Here is a 20,833-nt window from a genome sequence, read left to right as displayed (position 1 = left end):
TTCAGCTTGGTACCGCCAGCCTCGGCAGAACGTCAAGTCAATCACGTTTGGTCTTCAGGCCCAGCAGTCCCTGTGCTGGGATCTCCCACCTCGGGCGCTTCCATTCCTGGCAACTGTTACATCAAAAAATACCTATCCCTGGTCCCATGACCTCAAAGTCTGTGCAGAACAAATAAGCTAAAATCCAACTGTTTTTTTAAGCAGGCCACAAGTTGCCTCTTCTTATTCTAAGGAATCCCTGGAGTCACAAAGCTACCTCCAATGGTGGACATTCAGGGACTCTATGAGCCAGGGCGGTTATCCTGTTGATCAGTAAGATGATCTACTCCATCAACCTGCTCTGTCCTCAAATTCCTCCTTTAATGTTCCTCAGGCGAGAATGTATACAGTGATTGAAATACATGTATTGTGACCAAAGTTTCCAGTGTCCCAATTTGGCCAGGACACGGTGTCTTCAACCATTATCCTGTCTTTCATTCTCAAAAGTGTCCCTGTTTGGACAATAAATTGTATGTTAACTAGTTATTACCCAGTTTAGGCCTTATATTACCCCATAGATGAGGGCTCTGGAAGAAAATGACACAGAACAAGTTTTAGCAGGGAGAGGAGTTAAAGGGGGCTCTAGGCCCAGCGTGCTGTCTGGCTCAGCAGGTGTTGCAGTAGGATTGAAGCACGAGGACCCTGGTCGCTGGAAGGCGAAGTCGGCCGGAGAGGTGCAGGGCAGAGGGCAGACTCTCCCAGCACAGGAGAGGAAGATCCCCTGTCACCCCCTCCTGTTCTCGGGAAGAGGGAAGAGAGTGCGTGGCTGACCAGAACCAATCATTCCTAGAACCAACGGCCCTAGGAATCAAGTCACAACTCTGCCCTGTTCCTGTCTTCTCAGTAAATGGAAACTAGTCCTCACACTGGACACCAAGTTAGAAAGCAGGTGTCGTTTGGCCTGTGCTGCTACGTGAAAATGTGATCTGAAACTCTTGATTCGCCTCACTCTTCAGAGACCGCCAAGGCCCCGACCGTCTCCAGACTCCTTTAAATCCTCATGTCGGGTTCTGCATTTCTTGCAGCCTCCCGTGTCCATTTTTCTCTTTGACCCGCATGTAACAGGCGTTCAAATCCCCAAGGGATTAGAGATCACATCCCAGATCATAGATTCCGAGAGCCAACAGGGAGGGCAAGGGTGTTTCTGTCACATGTTGCCTGTAAGGAACACGAGCCTGGAGACAGGGTGACTGGGCAAGTCTACACGGGGGTCAGTGATTCGGCCCAGCTCAGAGCCCAGGCCTCCTGATCCCAAGCCAGAACTCACTCTCAGTGCCCACTCAGAAAAGCCTAGAAGCTGCTGGGATGCGTGGCCCAGGGCTCTCTCCAGGTGGCCTTTAAAAACAAGGAGATTGAGGAATTTCTCGGTGGTCCAGTAGTTAGGACCCGGTGCTTTCACTGTCGGGGCCTGGTTCGGTCCCTGATCAGGGAACTAAGATCCAACAAGGCTCGCAGGGCAGCCAAAAATAAAACAAGGAGATTACATCTCTCAGGGGTGGCTTCAGGGTGGCCCTATAAAGGCCAGGTGGTCTCCAAGTTTCCTTCTGAAATAAAAGTATCCTGCAAAGGGCACAGTGGCTCCCCTTCTCCCCAGTACCTCCCCTCGTGACCTGGCTGGGGAAAGCAGGATTGTATGCCATGGTTTGTGGATTTCTTTTTCTTTCCCAGGTTACTCCTTTTTTAATGACCCTGAAGAGACCAAGGCCACCATCAAAGACTGTAAGTAACTGAGGTCAAGCTGCCCGAGGCCGTGTTGAGGCTATTGTTGGGCACATGGGCTTGAATGATGCTCTTGTGGGACCACACTCAACGTCTGATGACCTGAAACAGTAAAGGCTAGAAGAAGATGGCAGGAGAAACACGGTGGACAGAGCAAGTCTGTGGCTTCCTTAACCTCCCCCAGGCTCAGTTTCCTTGTCTATAAAATGGTGAGACACCTGCTGGGTTGTGAGGAGTTCAGGTAACAGTACATACAAAGCGCCTGGCCTGTGCCAGCAGCGTAGATGCTCCAAATACTGGTACCCTTTAGCAATAATAATCATAATTACTAACCATTAGAGGCCTTGTGGTTGATAATGTCTACAAAGAATCTGAGCTCACTAAGCAGGTCACGTTTATAATTATAAGGTAATGGAGGATCTCAGATGGCCTTGTTGATTCTGAAAATTAACACTCACGGTTTCACTTGTGCAGATGGAGAAGGCTTAAGAAAGGGAACTTTGGAGCTTTCATTTTTTAAAGATGATGACGGTTGCTCTTAGTTACTGAGACCCACGCCAAGGTCCTGGCTCAGGGGCCTGGCCAACTAGGACAAAGTAGCATCCTGGGGCTTCAAGCAGTGTTCCCATTCATCTTAAATAGCTCTAAGATTAATAGCTACTGTTAGTGTTTGTGAAGCCCTTACTATGTGCCCAGCGCGGTGCCAGGCCAAGTATTCTACCTACATTAACTTATTTAATCCTTATGATAACTTTGCTAGATCGTACTGTTATCCCCATTTGTATCTGAGGAAACTGGAGGTGCTGTAACTCACAAGTTACAAGTTATAAGTCAATGCCGAGCAGAGATTCCAACTCATCTTCTCAAAGTCTATGCTCTTATATCCTGTGTCCTTCACCACATGCCCACAGGTGCACACACACATGCACGCATGCTCCAAGACCCTGCTGTTCACTCTGCTGTCCACTCAGTTGAGACCTAAGACTCAGGACTCCTCTGGGTCTGGGCCCAGCTCCACAATGGTTCAGAGAACAGGAGATTTTCAACTTAGTACCTGCTGAAGGGGCCCAGGCCCGACAAGCTAGGAAACTGTCAGAACTGGCCCAAGTGAAGTACCCCAGCCCCTCTGCACTTGATGTCTCCTGTCCACACCCTCCCCACCTCCACCGCAGAAGCACCAGAGGACAAAGCTTACGGGCTGGCTTTGCTGCCGGGCATCTCCGGCTCCTGGGAGGCTCTATGGCTGGACTGCTAGCATCATGGGGACGTGCGTGTGATGAGCTCGATTGAGAAACTGCCACGCCAGCCTCCACCCAGCTTCTGGAGGACAGCGGACCAGGATTTCAATCAACGACTGAGAACATATCCTTTGGCCACATTTTAACAGTCTCCAGTTTCAAGGCAACCAAACCTCTCCAAATCCCACAGACAGCAGAGAGCCCGGGCCATGTCCCCACTCGCCCTGCGGCAGGCACAGCCCAGCTGCAGGGGCACATTGAAGATGAAGATCGTTGTGAGACAGGGAGCTGCCCCCCCAGAACACTGTGGAACTCCGGAGAGAAGTTTGGGGCGGGGTTCAGGGTACTGCTGCTGCCACCTCCTCAGACTGACCTTGGGGACGTTTGGATCTGGGAAGCTGCCTCAACGTGGCCACGCACTGATGGCTTCAGCCCCTGTGCCCCCACTAACACCCTCACCCACCACCCGCCAAGCAAGACCTCCAGCCGAGCCGAGCCGTGACTACACTCAAAGCCACCACTGAGGAGTAGGAACAGATAAAACAGGGTTATTTATCTCTGGCAAGACCCACAAGGGGAAACTCCCACCATCCCCACAGCCCTGCCTCGTGCTGACCCATCCTGTGTTCATCTCATCAAGCCAAATCTCTTCCATCCAAAGCACGTGGAGAAAGCATCAAAATTAAAAGGGTGACTCTTCCATTTCTTGCCACTTTGGCATTTCAGAGAAAGCTTGTTGTCTAGTCACCAGTTAATAATTCGCCTGTGTTTGTCTTGATGACTCCATTTGTTGTCTCTCTTCTTAAAAGATTAAATTAAAACAGTGGCCAGGTCTTCTCTGCAGGTGAAGCCGCAGAGCGTGACATTGGATCAGATAGGAGGGCAGAACCCTTTCTCGGTCTTGATCAACCGACCGTCAGCCCTGCTCACCTGCTCACCTGCATTCACCTCTCTCTACCTGGCGGCAACCCCACTGTCAGCTGATCTCACCTGAGCATTCACTGTGGCTTGGCCCGTGTGCATGGGCCCGTTTTCCCACATCAATACAATTCCAGGCTGTAATGTAGGAAAGGGTGGAGGAGAGGCCGAAGGGAACCCGAGAGTTGAAGTCACGCATTCGTGTCATTGTTTGTTCCAGAGAATGATGCACGGCATTTATTAGGGCTGAGGGCCCTGATGCCGGACTGTTCACATGCGATCTCAGCTCCGACGTCGGGCAGGCATATGACCTGGATCGTGCTCCCCAGACATCGCCAGGGCTCGCTCCGTTCTGCTCAGGCATCTCCTTGTCCGAGAGCTTTGTCTGTTTGCTCTTATTACAATTGCAACATCGCTCAGCCCCTTCACCATGACCTCTATTCTCCCACCCCGCTTCATTCCTCTCCATGGCATTTATCACCAACTGAGATAGGCCGTGTTTGTTCACTGGACGTTCCTTCCCACTTGGGTGCAAGTCCCCTGAGAGGAGAGCCTGGGACCTGTTTCGTGACATCCTTCCCATGCCTGCTACAGAGAGTACACTGTGTCTCAGCACTCGTGAGCCCGTGAGTGAAGGACCTCCAGGGAGACGCCCAGCCACCTGGTACCTCTGTCTTCTTATACGTAAAGTGGGAGAGTAAGAAACGTGCATCATAAGGGTGGGTGAGATTGGGTGAGCACCTGGCAGTAGCAAACACTCAACAAACTTTAATAATTATTCTTTAAGTATCTATTGAACACCTGCCATGAAAGACATGCTGAAGCAGGAATTGTGAACATCTGCTTTGAAACGGAACTGCTGTGGGTTCAAGTCCTGGCTCCACCTCTCTGGATGAAATTCTTAAACTCTGTGGGCTTCAGTTGCTCCTCAATAAATGGAAATAGCGATTATACCACACAGGGTCGTGGCAGGTATTAAATGAGATACTGTATGTGAAGCCCTTACAAGCACTTGGCACTTAGTAAGCACTCCTTTAATATCAGCTGTTAGTACACATGAACAACGGACGAGATGGACCTCTACGGTAGAGGTAGAAAGGGACCAATGCTGGAACACTGAGGAACACGCAGGCGCTATGGGACAGAGAGGGCTCTAACCCAGAGGGTGAGTTCCGAGAAGACTTCCTGACGAGGTTTTGTGAAGGTGGGGTCACCTGGGTGGAAGTGGGGAGCGGGAAGCATATGCAAAGGAAGCAGGAGAAAGTCAAGCCCCATTGGGACCATCTGACCCAAAGGAGGGACGAAGTTGGGGAGCAGCAAGGGATAAGCCTGGAGAACTGGGTGGGGGTCCATGTGTGAAAGGCCTGACTAACGTGGCAGCCTCTGCACAGGACATCACAAGGTACCACTGCAGGATGTCACGCCGGGAGTGACAAGACCCACTGGCACTAGACAGGCCCCCCTGGGCAGTGGTGTGGTACACAGGACACCATTCCCTCCGTGGACAGCATACGTATTCTGTCATTCAGTATTTATAGCATCATGTCCCTACAGCAGGGAAGGTGAGTGGAGTGCAGCATGGTGGCCGCTCCACAATACTTACTGAGCACCTACTATATGCCCAGCACTGTGCTAGGTGCTGGGGGATACAGGTGGGAACACAAATCCCTGCCCTCTAGTGGGGAAAGTCAGCCAGCGAGCAAAATAAATAAATATATAATATGTTCCATGGTGATGAATATGACAGCAAAAAATAAAACTAGCACATGGAGTGTTGAGTAGGGTGAGCGTGTGCAATTCCAGCTCAGGCAGTCAGAGAAGGCCTCGCTGAGAAGGTGACTTTGAGCAAAGATGGAGATGAGGGCGTGAGCCCCTGGACATCCAAGGGAAGAGCACTGAGGGCAGAGGGAGCAAGTGCCCCAAGGCGGGATGTGCCCGTGAGTTTCAGAAGGAGCCGGGAGGCCAGTGTGGCTGGAGCGGGCTGAGCAAGTGATGTGGGGGCAGGGAGGGGTGATCTGGTACCACCTTTTCTTTTTTAATCATACACACTTTGCAGCGACGTGAGTGTCTCAGACTTACAGCGTGATTTCTAGTTTAACTCGGCCTTGAGGTCACGCCTTGCTTTCTGCTCTTCATAAGCTCTACTCTCTTTGCTTTTACCTGTGTCCCTTCTAGTGTGTTCTCCACACACTAGCCAGAGGGATCTTCTTAAAAAGTAGACCTTGTTAAAGTCCTAAGTCTTCGCTTTACTCTTTGAATAAAATCCCACGTCCTGGGCTTCCCTGGTGGCGCAGTGGTTGAGAGTCCGCCTGCCGATGCAGGGGATGCGGGTTCGTGCCCAGGTCCGGGGAGGATCCCACATGCCGCGGAGCGGCTGGGCCCACGAGCCATGGCCGCTGAGCCTGCACGTCCGGAGCCTGTGCTCTGCAACGGGAGAGGCCACAGCAGTGAGAGGCCCGCCTACCACCAAAAAAAAAAATAATAATATCCCACATGCTTACCATGTGCCCACGTGACCTGCCGGCAGCCCGGTGCCCCTACCGCCACGCCTGGGCACCCCACGGGCCTGCCTGGTCGCCACCCTTGGCTTTGCACATGCTGCTCCTTCCCTCTGGGACACCCTCCCACCTCCTGACACCAGTGTGAGTGTCTCCCTTCCAGGAGACCCGCCCTGGCCACCCCATCTACAGCAGGTGTTTTCCTCCACCTCGTTCTCTATCTAAGGCCTCCTTCCCTCATAACACTTAACTCAGTGGCGATTTGTGTTTCACTTGTGTTTTCCTTGCCCAATAGTCCTTAACCTCCAGGTGAGCAGAGACCAAGTCTGTGTTGTTCACTTTCTATCTCCAGCTCAGAGCCCAGAACCTGGCACACAGTAGGGCCCCAGTGTTGAATACAAATGCTCCTTAAACCTACTAATTATTCCCAAAGAGCCCAGCACGCTGTCTCCTACCACAAAGGTGTTCAATTAATAGTTGCTCATTTGGTGTGATTTGAGGTCGGAACGTGGTCTCCAGCTTCCTTCCTACAGCTGTAAATCACTCTGTTGCAGACGCTGTTTCCAGTTGCTTGAAAACAAGTGGTATCAAAAGTCAAGACTGTCACAGTCATAGTCGAACAAGTAAGTGCAAGAGATGCCATCTGTCATTGGCAATTTCTTAAAACCATTCATGAGACAAAGTAATCTAACAAGCTTTGAGACTCAGTGTTTGAGTGAGTCCCGTTATTTCCCAAAGAACATAGCAGAGAAATTGATGATTACTGTTATAAGTGTTATCAAAATCCAATTTCTTTCTTTTTACTTGGAAATGGTATTAGGAGAATTAAAGTAATGTTCTAACCATGTTAAATTTCTGAATAAAGGTTTGTTTCTCCTGGTCTAGTGTGAATCCTTCTCACTGAAGTACTCAGGGATGATACTAAAGAAACCCCATGAGTTGGCAGTTCTGTTAGCTTTCCCAGAACTAAGATCTACCCAGGACAGGGTCGAGCCTGCTGGGCTTGGTTCTAGCCATTTAACATGTATTAAAGCATAATCCTCTAACCTGTGCTATGAGGTAGGTACTCTTATTTTGACTTTAAAATAATGCACAACATGGGAGTTGCGAGTTAAGTTTTTGGGGGGCAAAATGAGGACTGCAGCCCGGGAGACAGCGGTTCAGGTAACTCTGAGAAACTGCCCCAAGGAGGCGAGGGGAGGAGCCAGGAGATACAGGAGTTTTGCAGCAAAGAGCAGGTAATCGGAACGTCAGAAGAGTATTGATTTTTGCTTTTTGTTTTTCTAACATCTTCATTGGAGTATAATTGCTTTACAATGGTGTGCTAGTTTCTGCTTTATTACTGGGCATGTCCCCTGAGAAAACCATAATTCAAAAAGAGTCATGTACCACAATGTTTATTGCAGCTTTATTTACAATAGCCAGGACATGGAAGCAACCTAAGTGTCCATCGACAGACGAATGGATAAAGAAGATGTGGCACATATATACAATGGAATGTTAGCCATAAAAAGAAACGAAATTGAGTTATTTGTAGTGAGGTGGATGGACCTAGAGTCTGTCATAAAGATTATTGTTAATTAAAGACAACCAAATGTCTCAACTTAAGGAATTCAGCGCTTTTCTAGGTATGAGAAGATGCAAGAGTCTGGGCTCAGTGAAATCATTCCTTTGATATGCACCTCAGCTATCTGGGGCCAGTATCCTGTATTTTCACATCCTGAGTTTCCTCAGGGCTCGCCTTAGGGAGTGGCTGCAGTCTGATGGCTGCTAAATGGCAGGGATCCTTTTCAGCCCTGAGTCGCCTCAGGGCTCACCGGCTCACGTTGGAGGGTTGCAATCATTGATGACTGTGACATCTTTTGTTTATTGATATGGCAGGAAATATTCCATTTGTAAATATTCCATTCCATTTATAAATATTCCATTTATCACTTACTAACCCATTTTAGAGAGAAGATAACTAGAGAGATTTGGTTACAGAGCTAGAAGAGGTGAATTCAGGACCCAAACCCAGCCAGCCAGGCTCCAGAGCAAGTCTTAACTATGATACAATGGAACAAGAGAAATACCAGTTTTTCATGCAAAACATAATGGTAGGATTAGTCCAGCCAGACAGTTGTAGCTATGGGATCTCAGTACAACCACACTGCTTTTCAGAAAGAAGAATGGAAACGTCATTCGACTGTCATTTCATTAATTCTGTAGAATTAGTTGGTAGTTCCATCGAGCAGGGAAAGTTCGTGAGCCAGTGTTGCTGGTCGATGTAAATAGGATGTCTCTGTGTGTGTGTTGTAATTACTTTAGTAGAAGAGGACATTTCACAGCTAGGTATGGTTCCCAGTAGAAGAAGACATTTCACAGCTAGGTATGGTTCCAAGTAGAGCGCTCGGTCATCACTTTGGGAAATAACCATGAAGGAGCATTTCTCATGGGTTCATGAGAAGTTGTACAACTCTTCAATTTTTCTGTTTTAATTTTTAGCTCACTTTTTTTCCTTCCCTAAAGGCCTCCAGAGCTCTCACCTATGGGAATTTGTGAGAGACCTGCTTCTATCTCCTGAGGAAAACTGTGGCATTCTGGAATGGGAAGATAGGGAACAAGGTATTTTTCGGGTGGTTAAATCAGAAGCCCTGGCAAAGATGTGGGGACAGAGGAAGAGAAATGACAGAATGACGTATGAAAAGTTGAGCAGAGCTCTGAGGTAAGTGAACAGCACGAAATGCCGTGAGCCTTCAGGCAGAGTTATATAAAAAGTGTCATGAGACAACACTTCAGCTCTTAGGTACAGGTGGGATTAGGGTTTGTAAACTGACACGCCGTCCTTTCCATTCTTGGCACTGTTCCCCGGGGATCACTCTGAAGCCAGGCTATCAGACACACACACACACACACACACACACACACACACGTTTTGAACCAGATGTGGTGAGGTTCGCTCTTCAAGATGACTGGGAAAGGTTTAAGTGTAAGTTGATAAGAGGGTGTGAAAATACCAGGGTAACCAAAGACCAGCCTGTCACCTGAGAGGAAAGAGGAACGTGTTTATGCGCTGTTGTTTTCCCAGGGTATGAACCCTCCTCACGTCCCTCTTCTGCTGTCTTTCACAGGTACTACTATAAAACAGGAATTCTGGAACGGGTCGACCGAAGATTAGTATACAAATTTGGAAAAAACGCACACGGGTGGCAGGAAGACAAGCTATGATCTCCTCCATCATCAAGCTCATTTTATGGATTTCTGTCTTTTAAAACAATAGATTGCAATAGACCTTGAAAGTTCACTTTTTTAAAAGCCTGCAAACGTGCTGATAAAATTTCTCCACATCTCAGCTTACATTTGGATTCAGAGTTGTTGTTGTCTACTTGGGGGTGATGACAGCAACCCTTAAGAACTTCCTTTTTTTTTTTTTTTTTTTTTACCCGAGGGGAGGAGGGATGATCTTTTGTGGTACCCGGATCAAACATCACTTCCCTAATGAAGAGTTGCAGAACCACAATGCCCTTGCTATTGCTGCTGCTCAGAGAAAAAGGATCCAACTCTGCCATTAGAGGCTCATCCGGTGCTCCCATTCCAAAGGCTCAAAAGTTTTCACATAGTTAACTGTGGCAGCTCACAAAGCAAAAAAGAAGTGATTAGTTTGTAGTTAATATAGTAGGACGGGGTGAGATGTGGGTAAGACAAACATACTGTAGATTTTAAATTGTTAAAGTCAAATTCCATAGAAAAGTTTCTTAATTAGTAAAGGAGCTAAGCCATCAAGCTGGTACATAATTGGATTTAGCATAGGTTAATAGCGAGTTTCTTAACCAGAACTTCTTTTTAGCCACTCAGCAAAACTCCCATGGCCATCCTTCTGCAGTAACACAAAATTAGGCACATTCTTAATTCTGGCTGAGTGTATTCCCCCTCTTCTCCTAGGTGGGAGGCATCAGATGTGCAAAGAGTCGACAGACGCTTACATCAATTTCCAAATCACCTCTGTTTCTATGATTCAAGTTGTCAACACAATAAAATCGTAATTCATTGATTCTGTCTGTGGGCAAGACGTTACACCTTTATAGAACAGGGAATGTCTTGATGGCTCTATAATGGCCAATTAAATTATGAGCCTCTTGTTTTGTCTTCCCACCCGATGAGTATGCAAGCTCTAAAATGCATATTTCCTTGACAAAATTAGCGACGTTGGATATACACCAGTGAATGTTCACAAGTTAAAGTATGCACTGACATTTTCTCATCAGTCACTGGTAGGTGAGCCATTAGTGACCTCCAGCTGGATGGACTGCCCCTAGAACTCCTTCCCCAGAGCAGGAAGCCTCATGTGATGAGGCACTGAACGACAATACAGGCTGAGGGCCTCCATCTTAGAGTTTCACGTCAAAAGTAACTTGTTTTTTAAAAATGTGAATGACTGTAAAATAGTCTATTTTTTAGATTCATGTGTTTTCCAGGTGGATACAGTTTGTAAACAATGTGAATAAAATATTTAACATGTTACACTGTCTCCATATTGTTCAATTTAGCAAGGCCGACTCAGCAAATATTGACAACCTATAAAACCTTTGATGACCCTTCCATTTCCTAGCATTTAGGAGATGGAGATTCCCAGAGAGCCCCAAAATATGCAAGAAATATATGAAGTAATCCTCCCCACAACCTTTCTATCCTAAGACAGAGGCCCCCTCACAAGATGGAAGGCATGGTCCAGTGGGTCCTACAGCTATATTTTTGTTTGGTATGCACACACATACACACACACACACACACACATTTTTTTTTTTTTGCTTGTGTTTTGAGGTTTTGTTTTGTTTCTTATTTTGAATTAGTTGCCTTATTTAAAAATCAGGAGATTTACAGACAAATCCAGATTACCAATTTCTTTTTGAAAATCACATCTGGTACCACTACTTTCTCAGTGCCTGTCGCAGTAATTTCCTGGATCTGAGTGGAAGAGCATTTGGTCACCACTTCATGCTACCTCAGACGCTGAACTTTGTTCTTGCACTGTTGTGGTTGGTTTGAGGTGTTTCTTTGTTTTTTTCTTTTTAATACAATTTTTAAAGGTTACACTCCATTTACAGTCATTACAAACTATTGGCTATATTCCCCATACTGTACAGTACATCCTTGTGGCCTATTTTATACCCAATAGTGTGTGCCTTCCCCTCCCCCATCCCTATCTTGCCCCTCCCCCACCAGCAACCACTAGTTTGTTCTCCATATCTCTGAGTCTGCTTCTTTTTAGTTATATTCACCAGTTGGTTGTGTTTTTTAGATTCCACATATAAGGATAGCATACAGTATTTGTTGTTCTCTGACTTATTTCACTAAGGATAATGACCTCCAAGTCCATCCATGTGGCTGCTAATGGCAAAATTTCATTCTCTTTTATGGCTGAGTAATATTCCATTGTATATATGCACCACATATTCTTTATCCATTCGTCTGTCGATGGACGCTTAGGTTGCTTCCATATCTTGGCAATTGTAAATAATGCTTCTTTGAACGTTGCAGTGCATGTATCTTTTTTATTTTTTTAACATCTTCATTGGAGTATAATTGCTTTACGATGTTGTGTTAGTTTCTGCTGTATAACAAAGTGAATCAGCTATATGCATACATATATCCCCATATACCCTCCCTCTTGCATCTCCCTCCCACCCACCTTATCCCACCCCTCTAGGTGATCACAAAGCACCGAGCTGATCTCCCTGTGCTATGCAGCTGCTTCCTACTAGCTATCTATTTTACATTTGGTAGTGTATATATCTGCATGCCACTCTCTCACTTCGTCTCAGCTTCCCCTTCCCCTTCCCCGTGTCCTCAATTCCATTCTAGACATCTGCGTCTTTATTCTTGTCCTGTCCTAGGTTCCTCAGAACCTTTTTTTTTTTTTTTAGATTCCATATATATGTGTTAGCATACAGTATTTTTTCTTTTTCTGACTTATTTCACTCGTATGATAGAATCTAGGTCCATCCACCTCACTACAAATAACTCAATTTCGTTTCTTTTTATGGCTGAGTAATATTCCATTGTATATATGTGCCACATCTTCTTTATCCATTCGTCTGTCGATGGACACTTAGGTTGCTTCCATGTTCTGGCTATTGTAAGTAGTGCTGCAATGAACATTGTGGTACATGACTCTTTTTGAATTATGGTTTTCTCAGGGTATATGCCCAGTAGTGGGATTGCTGGGTCATATGGTAGTTCTATTTTTAGTTTTGTAAGGAACCTCCATACTGTTCTCCATAGTGGCTGTATCAATTTACATTCCCACCAACAGTGCAAGAGGGTTCCCTTTTCTCCACACCCTCTCCAGCATTTAGTGTTTGTCGATTTTTTGATGATGGCCATTCTGACTGGTGTGAAGTGATACCTCATTGTAGTTTTGGTTTGCATTTCTCTAATGATTAGTGATGTTGAGCATCCTTTCATGTGTTTGTTGGCAATCTGTATATCTTCTTTGTAGAAATGTCTATTTAGGTCTTCTGACCATTTTTGGATTGGGTTTTTTTTTGATATTGAGCTGCATGTGCTGGTTGTATAATTTGGAGATTAATCCTTTGTCAGTTGCTTCATTTGCAAATATTTTCTCTCATTCTGAGGGTTATCTTTTCGTCTTGTTTATGGTTTCCTTTGCTGTGCAAGAGCTTTTAAGTTTCATTAGATGCCATTTGTTTATTTTTGTTTTTATTTCCATTTCTCTAGGAGGTGGGTCAAAAAGGATCTTGCTGTGATTTATGTCATAGAGTGTTCTGCCTATGTTTTCCTCTAAGAGTTTTAGAGTGTCTGGCCTTACATTTAGGTCTTTAATCCATTTTGAGTTTATTTTTGTGTATGGTGTTAGGGAGTGTTCTAATATCATTCTTTTACGTGTAGCTGTCCAGTTTTCCCAGCACCACTTATTGAAGAGGATGTCTTTTCTCCATTGTATACTCTTGCCTCCTTTATCAAAGATAAGGTGGCCATAGGTGCATGGGTTTATCTCTGGATTTTCTATCCCAACAGGATAGAAAGTACCATACTGTCTTGATCACTGTAGCTTTGTAGTATAGTCTGAAGTCAGGGTGCCTGATTCCTCCAGCTCCGTTTTTCTTTCTCAAGATCACTTTGGCTATTCGCGGTCTTTTGTGTTTCCATACAAATTGTGAAATTTTTTGTTCTGTGAACAATGCCATTGGTAGTTTGATAGGGATTGCATTGAATCTGTAGATTGCTTTGGGTAGTATAGCCATTTTCACAATGTTGATTCTTCCAATCCAAGAACATGGTATATCTCTTGATTTGTTTGTATCACCTTTAATTTCTTTCATCAGTGTCTTATAGTTTTCTGCATACAGGTTTTTTGTCTCCTTAGGTAAGTTTATTCCTAGGTATTTTATTCTTTTTGTTGCAATGGTAAATGGGAGTGTTTCCTTAATTTCTCTTTCAGATTTTCATCATTCATAGGAATGCAAGAGATTTCTGTACATTAATTTTGTATCCTGCTACTCTACCAAATTCATTGATTAGCTCTAGTAGTTTTCTGGTAGCATCTTTAGGATTGTCTATGTATAGTATCATGTCATCTGCAAACAGTGACAATTTTATTTCTTCTTTTCCGATTTGTATTCCTTTTATTTCTTTTTCTTCTCTGATTGCTGTGGCTAAAACTTCCAAAACTATGTCGAATAATAGTGGTGAGAGTGGGCAACCTTGTCTTGTTCCTGATCTTAGAGGAAATGGTTTCAGTTTTTCACCATTGAGAATGATGTTTGCTGTGGGTTTGTCATATATGGCCTTTATTATGTTGAGGTAGGTTCCCTCTATACCTACTTTCTGGAGAATTTTTATCATAATTGAGTGTTGAATTTTGTCAAAAGCTTTTTCTGTATTTATCGAGATTATCATATGGTTTTTGTCCTTCAGTTTGTTAATATGCTGTATCACATTGATTGATTTGCATATATTGAAGAATCCTTGCATTCCTGGGATAAACCTGACTTGATCATGGTGTTTGATCCTTTTAATGTGCTGTTGGATTTTGTTTGTTAGTATTTTGTTGAGGATTTTTGCATCTATGGTCATCAGTAATATTGGCCTGTAGTTCTCTTTTTTGTGTGACATCTTTGTCTGGTTTTGGTATCAGGGTGATGGTGGCCTCATAGAATGAGTTTTGGAGTGTTCCTCCCTCTGTTATATTTTGGAAGAGTTTGAGAAGGATCAGTGTTAGCTTTTCTCTAAATGTTTGATAGAATTCACCTGTGAAGCCACCTGGTCCTGGGCTTTTGTTTGTTGGAAGATTTTTAATCACAGTTTCAATTTCAGTGCTTGTGTTTGGTCTGTTTATATTTTCTATTTCTTCCTGGTTCAGTCTCGAAAGGTTGTACTTTTCTAAGAATTTGTCCATTTCTTCCAGGTTGTCCATATTATTGACATAGAGTTGCTTGTAATAATCTCTCATGATCCTTAGTATTTCTGCAGTGTCAGTTGTTACTTCTTTTTCATTTCTAATTCTGTTGAGTTGAATCTTCCACCTTTTTTTCTTGATGAGTCTGGCTAATGGTTTATCAATTTTGTTTATCTTCTCAAAGAACCAGCTTTTAGTTTTATTGATCTTTGCTATTGTTTCCTCCACTTCTTTTTCATTTATTTCTGATCTTATCTTTATGATTTCTTTCCTTCTTCTAACTTTGGGAATTTTTTGTTCTTCTTTCTCTAATTGCTTTAGGTGTAAGGTTAGGTTGTTTATTTGAGATGTTTCTAGTTTCTTGAGGTAGGATTATATTGCTATAAACTTCCCTTTTAGAACTGCTTTTGCTGCATCCCATAGGTTTTGTGTCATCGTGTTTTCATTGTCATTTCTTTCTAGGTATTTTTTGATTTCATCTTTAATTTCTTCGGTGATCTCTTTGTTATTTAATATGTATAGTTTAGCTTCCATGTGTTTGTATTTTTTACAGTTTTTTTTCCTGTAATTGATATCTAGTCTCATAGCGTTGTGGTCGGAAAAGATACTTGATACCATTTCAATTTTCTTAAATTTACCAAGGCTCAATTTGTGACCTAAGATATGGTCTATCCTTGAGAATGTTCCATGTGCACTTGAAAGTGTATTCTGCTGTTTTTGGATGGGATGTCCTATATATATCAATTAAGTCCATCTTGTTTAATGTGTCATTTAAAGCTTGTGTTTCCTTATTTATTTTCATTTTGGATGATTTGTCCATTGGTGAAAGTGGGGTGTTAAAGTCCCCTACTACGATTGTCTTACTGTCGATTTCCCCTTTTATGGCTGTTAGCATTTGTCTTATGTATTGAGGTGCTCCTATGTTGGTTGCATAAATATTTTCAATTGTTATATCTTCTTCTTGGATTGATCCCTTGATCATTATGTAGTGCCTTTCTTTGTCTCTTGTAATAGTCTTTATTTTAAAGTCTATTTTGTCTGATATAAGAATTGCTACTCCAGCTTTCTTTTTTTTAAAACATCTTTATTGGAGTATAATTGCTTTACAATGGTGTGTTAGTTTCTGCTTTATAACAAAGTGAATCAGTTATACATATACATATATCCCCATGTCTCTTCCCTCTTGCATCTCCCTCCCTATCCCACCCCTCTAGGTGGTCAAAACTCCAGCTTTCTTTTGATTTCAATTTACATAGAATATCTTTTTCCGTCCCCTCCCTTTCAGTCTGTATGTGTCCCTAGGTCTGAAGTGGGTCTCTTGTAGACAGCATATATACGGGTCTTGTTTTTGTATCCTTTCAGCCAGTCTATGTCTTTTGGTTGGAGCATTTAATCCATTTATATTTAAGGTAATTATCAATATGTATGTAAGAAAATTACCATTTTCTTAATTGTTTTGGGTTTGTTTTTTTAGGTCTTTTCCTTCTCTTGTCTTTCCTGCCTAGAGAAGTTCCTTTAGCATTTGTTGTAAAGCTGGTTTGGTGGTACAGAATTCTCTTAGCTTTTGCTTGTCTGAAAAGCTTTTGACTTCTCCATCGAATCTGAATGAGATCCTTGCTAGGTAGAGTAATCTTGGTTGTAGGTTTTTCCCTTTCATCACTTTAAATATATCCTGCCACTCCCTTCTGGCTTGTAGAATTTCTGCTGAAAGATCAGCTGTTAACCTTATGGTTATTCCCTTGTATGTTATTTGTTCTTTTTCCCTTGCTGCTTTTAATATCTTTTCATTGAATTTAATTTTTGATAGTTTGATTAATATGTGTCTTGGCATGTTTCTCCTTAGATTTATCCTGTATGGGACTCTCTGCACTTCCTGGACTTGACTATTTCCTTTCCCATATTAGGGAAGTTTTCAACTATAATCTTTTCAAATATTTTCTCAGTCCCTTTCTTTTTCTCTTCTTCTTCTGGGACCCCTATAATTCGAATGTTGGTGCATTTAATGTTGTCCCAGAGGTCTCTGAGACTGTCCTCAATTCTTTTCATTCTTTTTTCTTTATTTTGCTCTGTGGTAGTTATTTCCACTATTTTATCTTCCAGGTCACTTAATCGTTCTTCTGCCTCAGTTATTCTGCTATTGATTCCTTCTAGAGAATTTTAAATTTCATTTATTGTGTTGTTCATCATTGTTTGTTTGCTCTTTAGTTCTTCTAGGTCCTTGTTTCTTGTATTTTCTCCATTCTATTTCCAAGATTTTGGATCATCTTTACTATAATTACTCTGGATTCTTTTTAAGGTAGACTGCCTATTTCCTCTTCGTTTGTTTGGTCCGGTGGGTTCTTACCTTGCTCCTTCATCTGCTGTGTGTTTCTCTGTCTTCTCATTTTGCTTAACTTACTGTGTTTGGGGTCTCCTTTTCACAGGCTGCAGGTTTGTAGTTTCTGTTGTTTTTGGTGTCTGCTCCCAGTGGCTAAGGTTGTTTCAGTGGGTTATGTAGGCTTCCTGGTGGAGGGGACTAGTGCCTGTGTTCTGGTGGATGACGCTGGATGTTGTCTTTCTGGTGTGCAGGACCACGTCCAGTGGTGTGTTTTGGGCTGCCTGTGACCTTATTATGATTTTAGGCAACATCCCTGCTAATGCGTGGAGTTGTGTTCCTGTCTTGCTAGTTGTTTGGCATAGGGTGTCCAACACTGTAGCTTGCTGGTCGTTGAGTGGAGCTGGGTCTTAGTGTTGAGCTGGAAATCTCTGGGGGAGCTTTTGCTGTTTGATACTATGTGGAGCCAGAAGGTCTCTGGTGGACCAATGTCATGAACTTAGCTCTCCCACCTCAGAGGCACAGGCCTGACACCCTGCTGGAGCACCAAGAACCCTGTCAACCACACAGCTCAGAAGAAAAGGGAGAAAAAAAGAAAAAGATAAAGAAATAATAAAGTTATTAAAGTAAAACTATTTTTTAAATTATTAAAAATAAAAAAATTAAAAGTAATAAAAAAAAACAAAACAACAAAAAACAGGCAGACAGACCCTCAGGCAAATGGTAAAAGCAAAGCTACACAGACAAAATCACACGAAGACGCATACACATACCCACTCAGAAAAAGAGAAAAAGGAAACAAATATATATATATATACATATAAAAAGAGGTAGATTGCCTATTTCATCTTCATTTATTGGGTCTTGTAGGTTTTTACCTTGCTCCTTTGTCTGTAACAATTTTTTTTTTGTCATTTCATTCTTTTTTTTTTTTTTTTTGATGGGTAGGGCTGTGTTCCTGTCTTACTGGTTGTTTGGCCTGAGGCATCCAGCACTGGAGTTTGCAGGCAGTTGGATAAAGCTGGGTCTTGGTGCTGAGATTAGGACCTTCAGGAGGTCTCACTCCAATTAATATTCCCTGGGGTCTGAGGTTCTCTGTTAGTCCAGCGGTTTGGACTTGGAGCTCCCACCACAGGAGCGCAGGCTCGACCTCCAGCCTGGGAACCAAGATCCTGCAATCTGCGTGGTGTGGCACACACACAAAAAAGGAAATAAATAAAGAAAGAAAAAGAGGAGCAGTACAATATCAAAGAATAAAAAACAAAATAAAATTAGAAAGATAAAAAATATATTAGGAAAAATAAAAATATAATTGAAACAACTGCAACAAGGTAAAATAAAACCACAATAGAGAAAAGAAAAAAAGGGGGGAGGGGTGCAGAGGGAACAAAAGGAGAGAACAATAACAAAGTATAAAGAATAAAATAAAATTAGAAAAATAAAGATTTATTAGGAAAAATAAAAATATAAATGAATCAACAACAATGTAAAACAGAACCCCAATGTAAAAGAGGAAAAAAAAAAGCCTTGCAGGCAGAGTTTAGGTGGAAGGGGAACTTAGGCGGGGGTGGGATTTAGGGTGGGGTGGGACCTAGGCGAGTGGGGGGTGACGTTTGAGCGTGGGGCGGGGCCTCTGCTTAGGACCTGTGGAGAAGGGGAGAGGCAGCACGTGGAAAGGAGGTCCTCTGGAGTGTGGAGTTTGGAGGTGAGGCCCTGAGTGAGTGTGTGTGGTAGGGGTTAGGCCCATTGTGTTGGAGGGGGTCTCAGAGAGGGTCTCCGAGGATAGAGGTAGGGCCCTGGCTGGGGTGTGGGGTGGGGCCTGGGCTCTGCATGGCAGCAGGGAGGCTCTGAGGGCAGAGGATTAGGCCTGGGAGCCCATCTGGCTCCCTGGTGCCTAAATGGACAGGGAAAGCCCTGGTCCTTTTCCCTTCTGTTCCTTCGTGCCCCTCCCCCACCCTCTCCCCCAGGGTCTCCCCCGTCTCCGCTGGACCCCTAACTGTGGGTGGGTCCTGCTGGGTGTAGGAACTCCGCCAGCCACCCCTCAGGGATACGGTCCCGTAGGTCCGGCCTTTACTTTTGCTCCCCCTTCCCTCCCTCCCACTCCCTCAGGACCCGCGTGGCTGGAGGGGGCCTAGGTGGGCAGAGCATCAGGCCCGGGATCTCAGCAGGTTCCTGGGGACCCAAGTGGGCAGGGGAAACCTGGCCGCACTCCCTTTTGATCCTCTGTCCTCCCAGTGGTCCCCAATCTCCCCCTTTGGGCGTGGAATCCCTTCCCCTCACCCAGCCGCCCTTCAGGGGCTCCATTCTCGTCCCGCCTCCACTTCTCCTCCCCCTTCACTCCCCCCACGCCCCACGTCCTACGTGGTCATGGGGCTTCCTCCCGTCCCCTTAGGTGTCCATGGTCCCCCACCAGTGCCTGGTAGGTGCCCCACTTGTGAGGAGACACAAATTCCGCGTCATCCTAGCACGCCACCTTGACTCCGCCCTCCACGTGTATCTTTTTGAATTACTGTTTTTGTTTTTTTCATATCTATACGTAGGAGTGGAATTGCTGGGTCACATAGTAGTTCTATTTTTCGTTATTTTGGGAAACTTCCATACTGTTTTCCACAGTGGCTGCACCAATTTACTTTCTGTTTGGGGTTTTATGTTTTTGTTTTTCATGCATCCAGAATGCTTCTACATTTTGAAATTGGGACCCCTGTCCCGACCAGGTGAAGAGGGAAGTGCCATGTTGATGGACTGGATCAAAGCTCACAGTCCAGCTGAAAGAAGAGACTGTCCAGGAAACTGGAAATTAGCTAACAGGAGGGGAGCTGGGAGCTTTCAGGCAACGAGCTTGGCAGTGAAGAGAACCAGAACCAAGAAGTTCCGGGGGATGGCAGAGACTGAGGTGGGGGCAGGGCAGGCAGCGGTGGATGGTAATGAGGAGTCACTCACTACCTAAGAGAAGCTGCCCCCAACCCAGAGAGGGGCATCAGGCGATTCAGAGAACAAAAAATTAATCCCTCTGCTACTCAAAAAGTTTTCATTTTATTAAACTAGCATCATCTTTCTATGCGTTTCCAGGGCTGCCCAAGTCACCAAATTTGGTGGCTTAAAACAATGGAAATTCATTCTCTCACAATTCTGGAGGCTGAGTCCAAAATCAAGGTATTCCAGGGCCATGCTCCCTCCATAGGCTCTAGGGAAGAATCCTTCCTTGCTGCTTCTAGCTTCTGGAGGCTCCAGGTGTTCCTTAGCTTGTGGCTGTAAAATTCCAATCTCTGCCTCAATCTTCATATGAGCTGCCCCTCCTCCTCCCCTTTGGTCTCTTTAGAAGCACACTGATCTTTGATCATCCCAGATGATCTCATCTGGAGACACCTGCAGAAAACTTTTCTCCAAATAAAGTCAACTTCACAGCTTCCTGAGGTTAGGACATGGACATATTCTTTTAGGGACCATCATTCAACCACTATACTCTTTAAAATGTGAGTTTTACTTAAACATATAGTTTCATAATGCAATTCATTCAAGAGCAGAAAATACAAGGACAATTTAAAATAGCATACTTTAAGCAAACAATAACAAAGCAAAACAACAAAAATAAAAACGACAATGCAAAATTCACTTAACAGTCAAATGAGAGAATAAGTATTTCCTTTGCAAAGAGTGTCATAGTCGAGCTTTCTACATGTGATTGATTAAAATTTTCAAAAACTCAAAA

General features: G+C 44.1%; 1 protein-coding gene across 5 annotated transcripts in view; it reads left to right on the top strand.

Moving 5' to 3' along the window:
* The window catches only part of ELF5 (E74 like ETS transcription factor 5), a 28,942-nt gene extending 18,902 nt beyond the window's left edge, over window positions 1–10,040 (top strand). For 4 of the 5 annotated variants that reach the window (XM_029208450.1, XM_029208452.1, XM_029208451.1 and 1 more), the window contains 4 exons: window positions 1,708–1,758; window positions 6,967–7,035; window positions 8,921–9,116; window positions 9,523–9,682. In XM_029208450.1, coding sequence (XP_029064283.1) covers window positions 1,708–1,758; window positions 6,967–7,035; window positions 8,921–9,116; window positions 9,523–9,619 — 413 coding nt within the window. In that variant the 3' untranslated portion in view covers window positions 9,620–9,682. Of the gene's footprint in view, window positions 1–1,707; window positions 1,759–6,966; window positions 7,036–8,920; window positions 9,117–9,522 lie in introns of all 5 variants that reach the window. The other variant, XM_029208448.1, reaches the window with a different exon arrangement.
* The last annotated feature ends 10,793 nt before the right edge of the window (window positions 10,041–20,833 follow it).

Source organism: Monodon monoceros, unplaced genomic scaffold (assembly GCF_005190385.1).
Source record: "Monodon monoceros isolate NGI ecotype Baffin Bay Population unplaced genomic scaffold, NGI_Narwhal_1 Super_Scaffold_7, whole genome shotgun sequence".
NCBI lineage: Eukaryota > Metazoa > Chordata > Mammalia > Artiodactyla > Monodontidae > Monodon > Monodon monoceros.
This window is presented reverse-complemented; position numbering and strand designations above follow the sequence as displayed.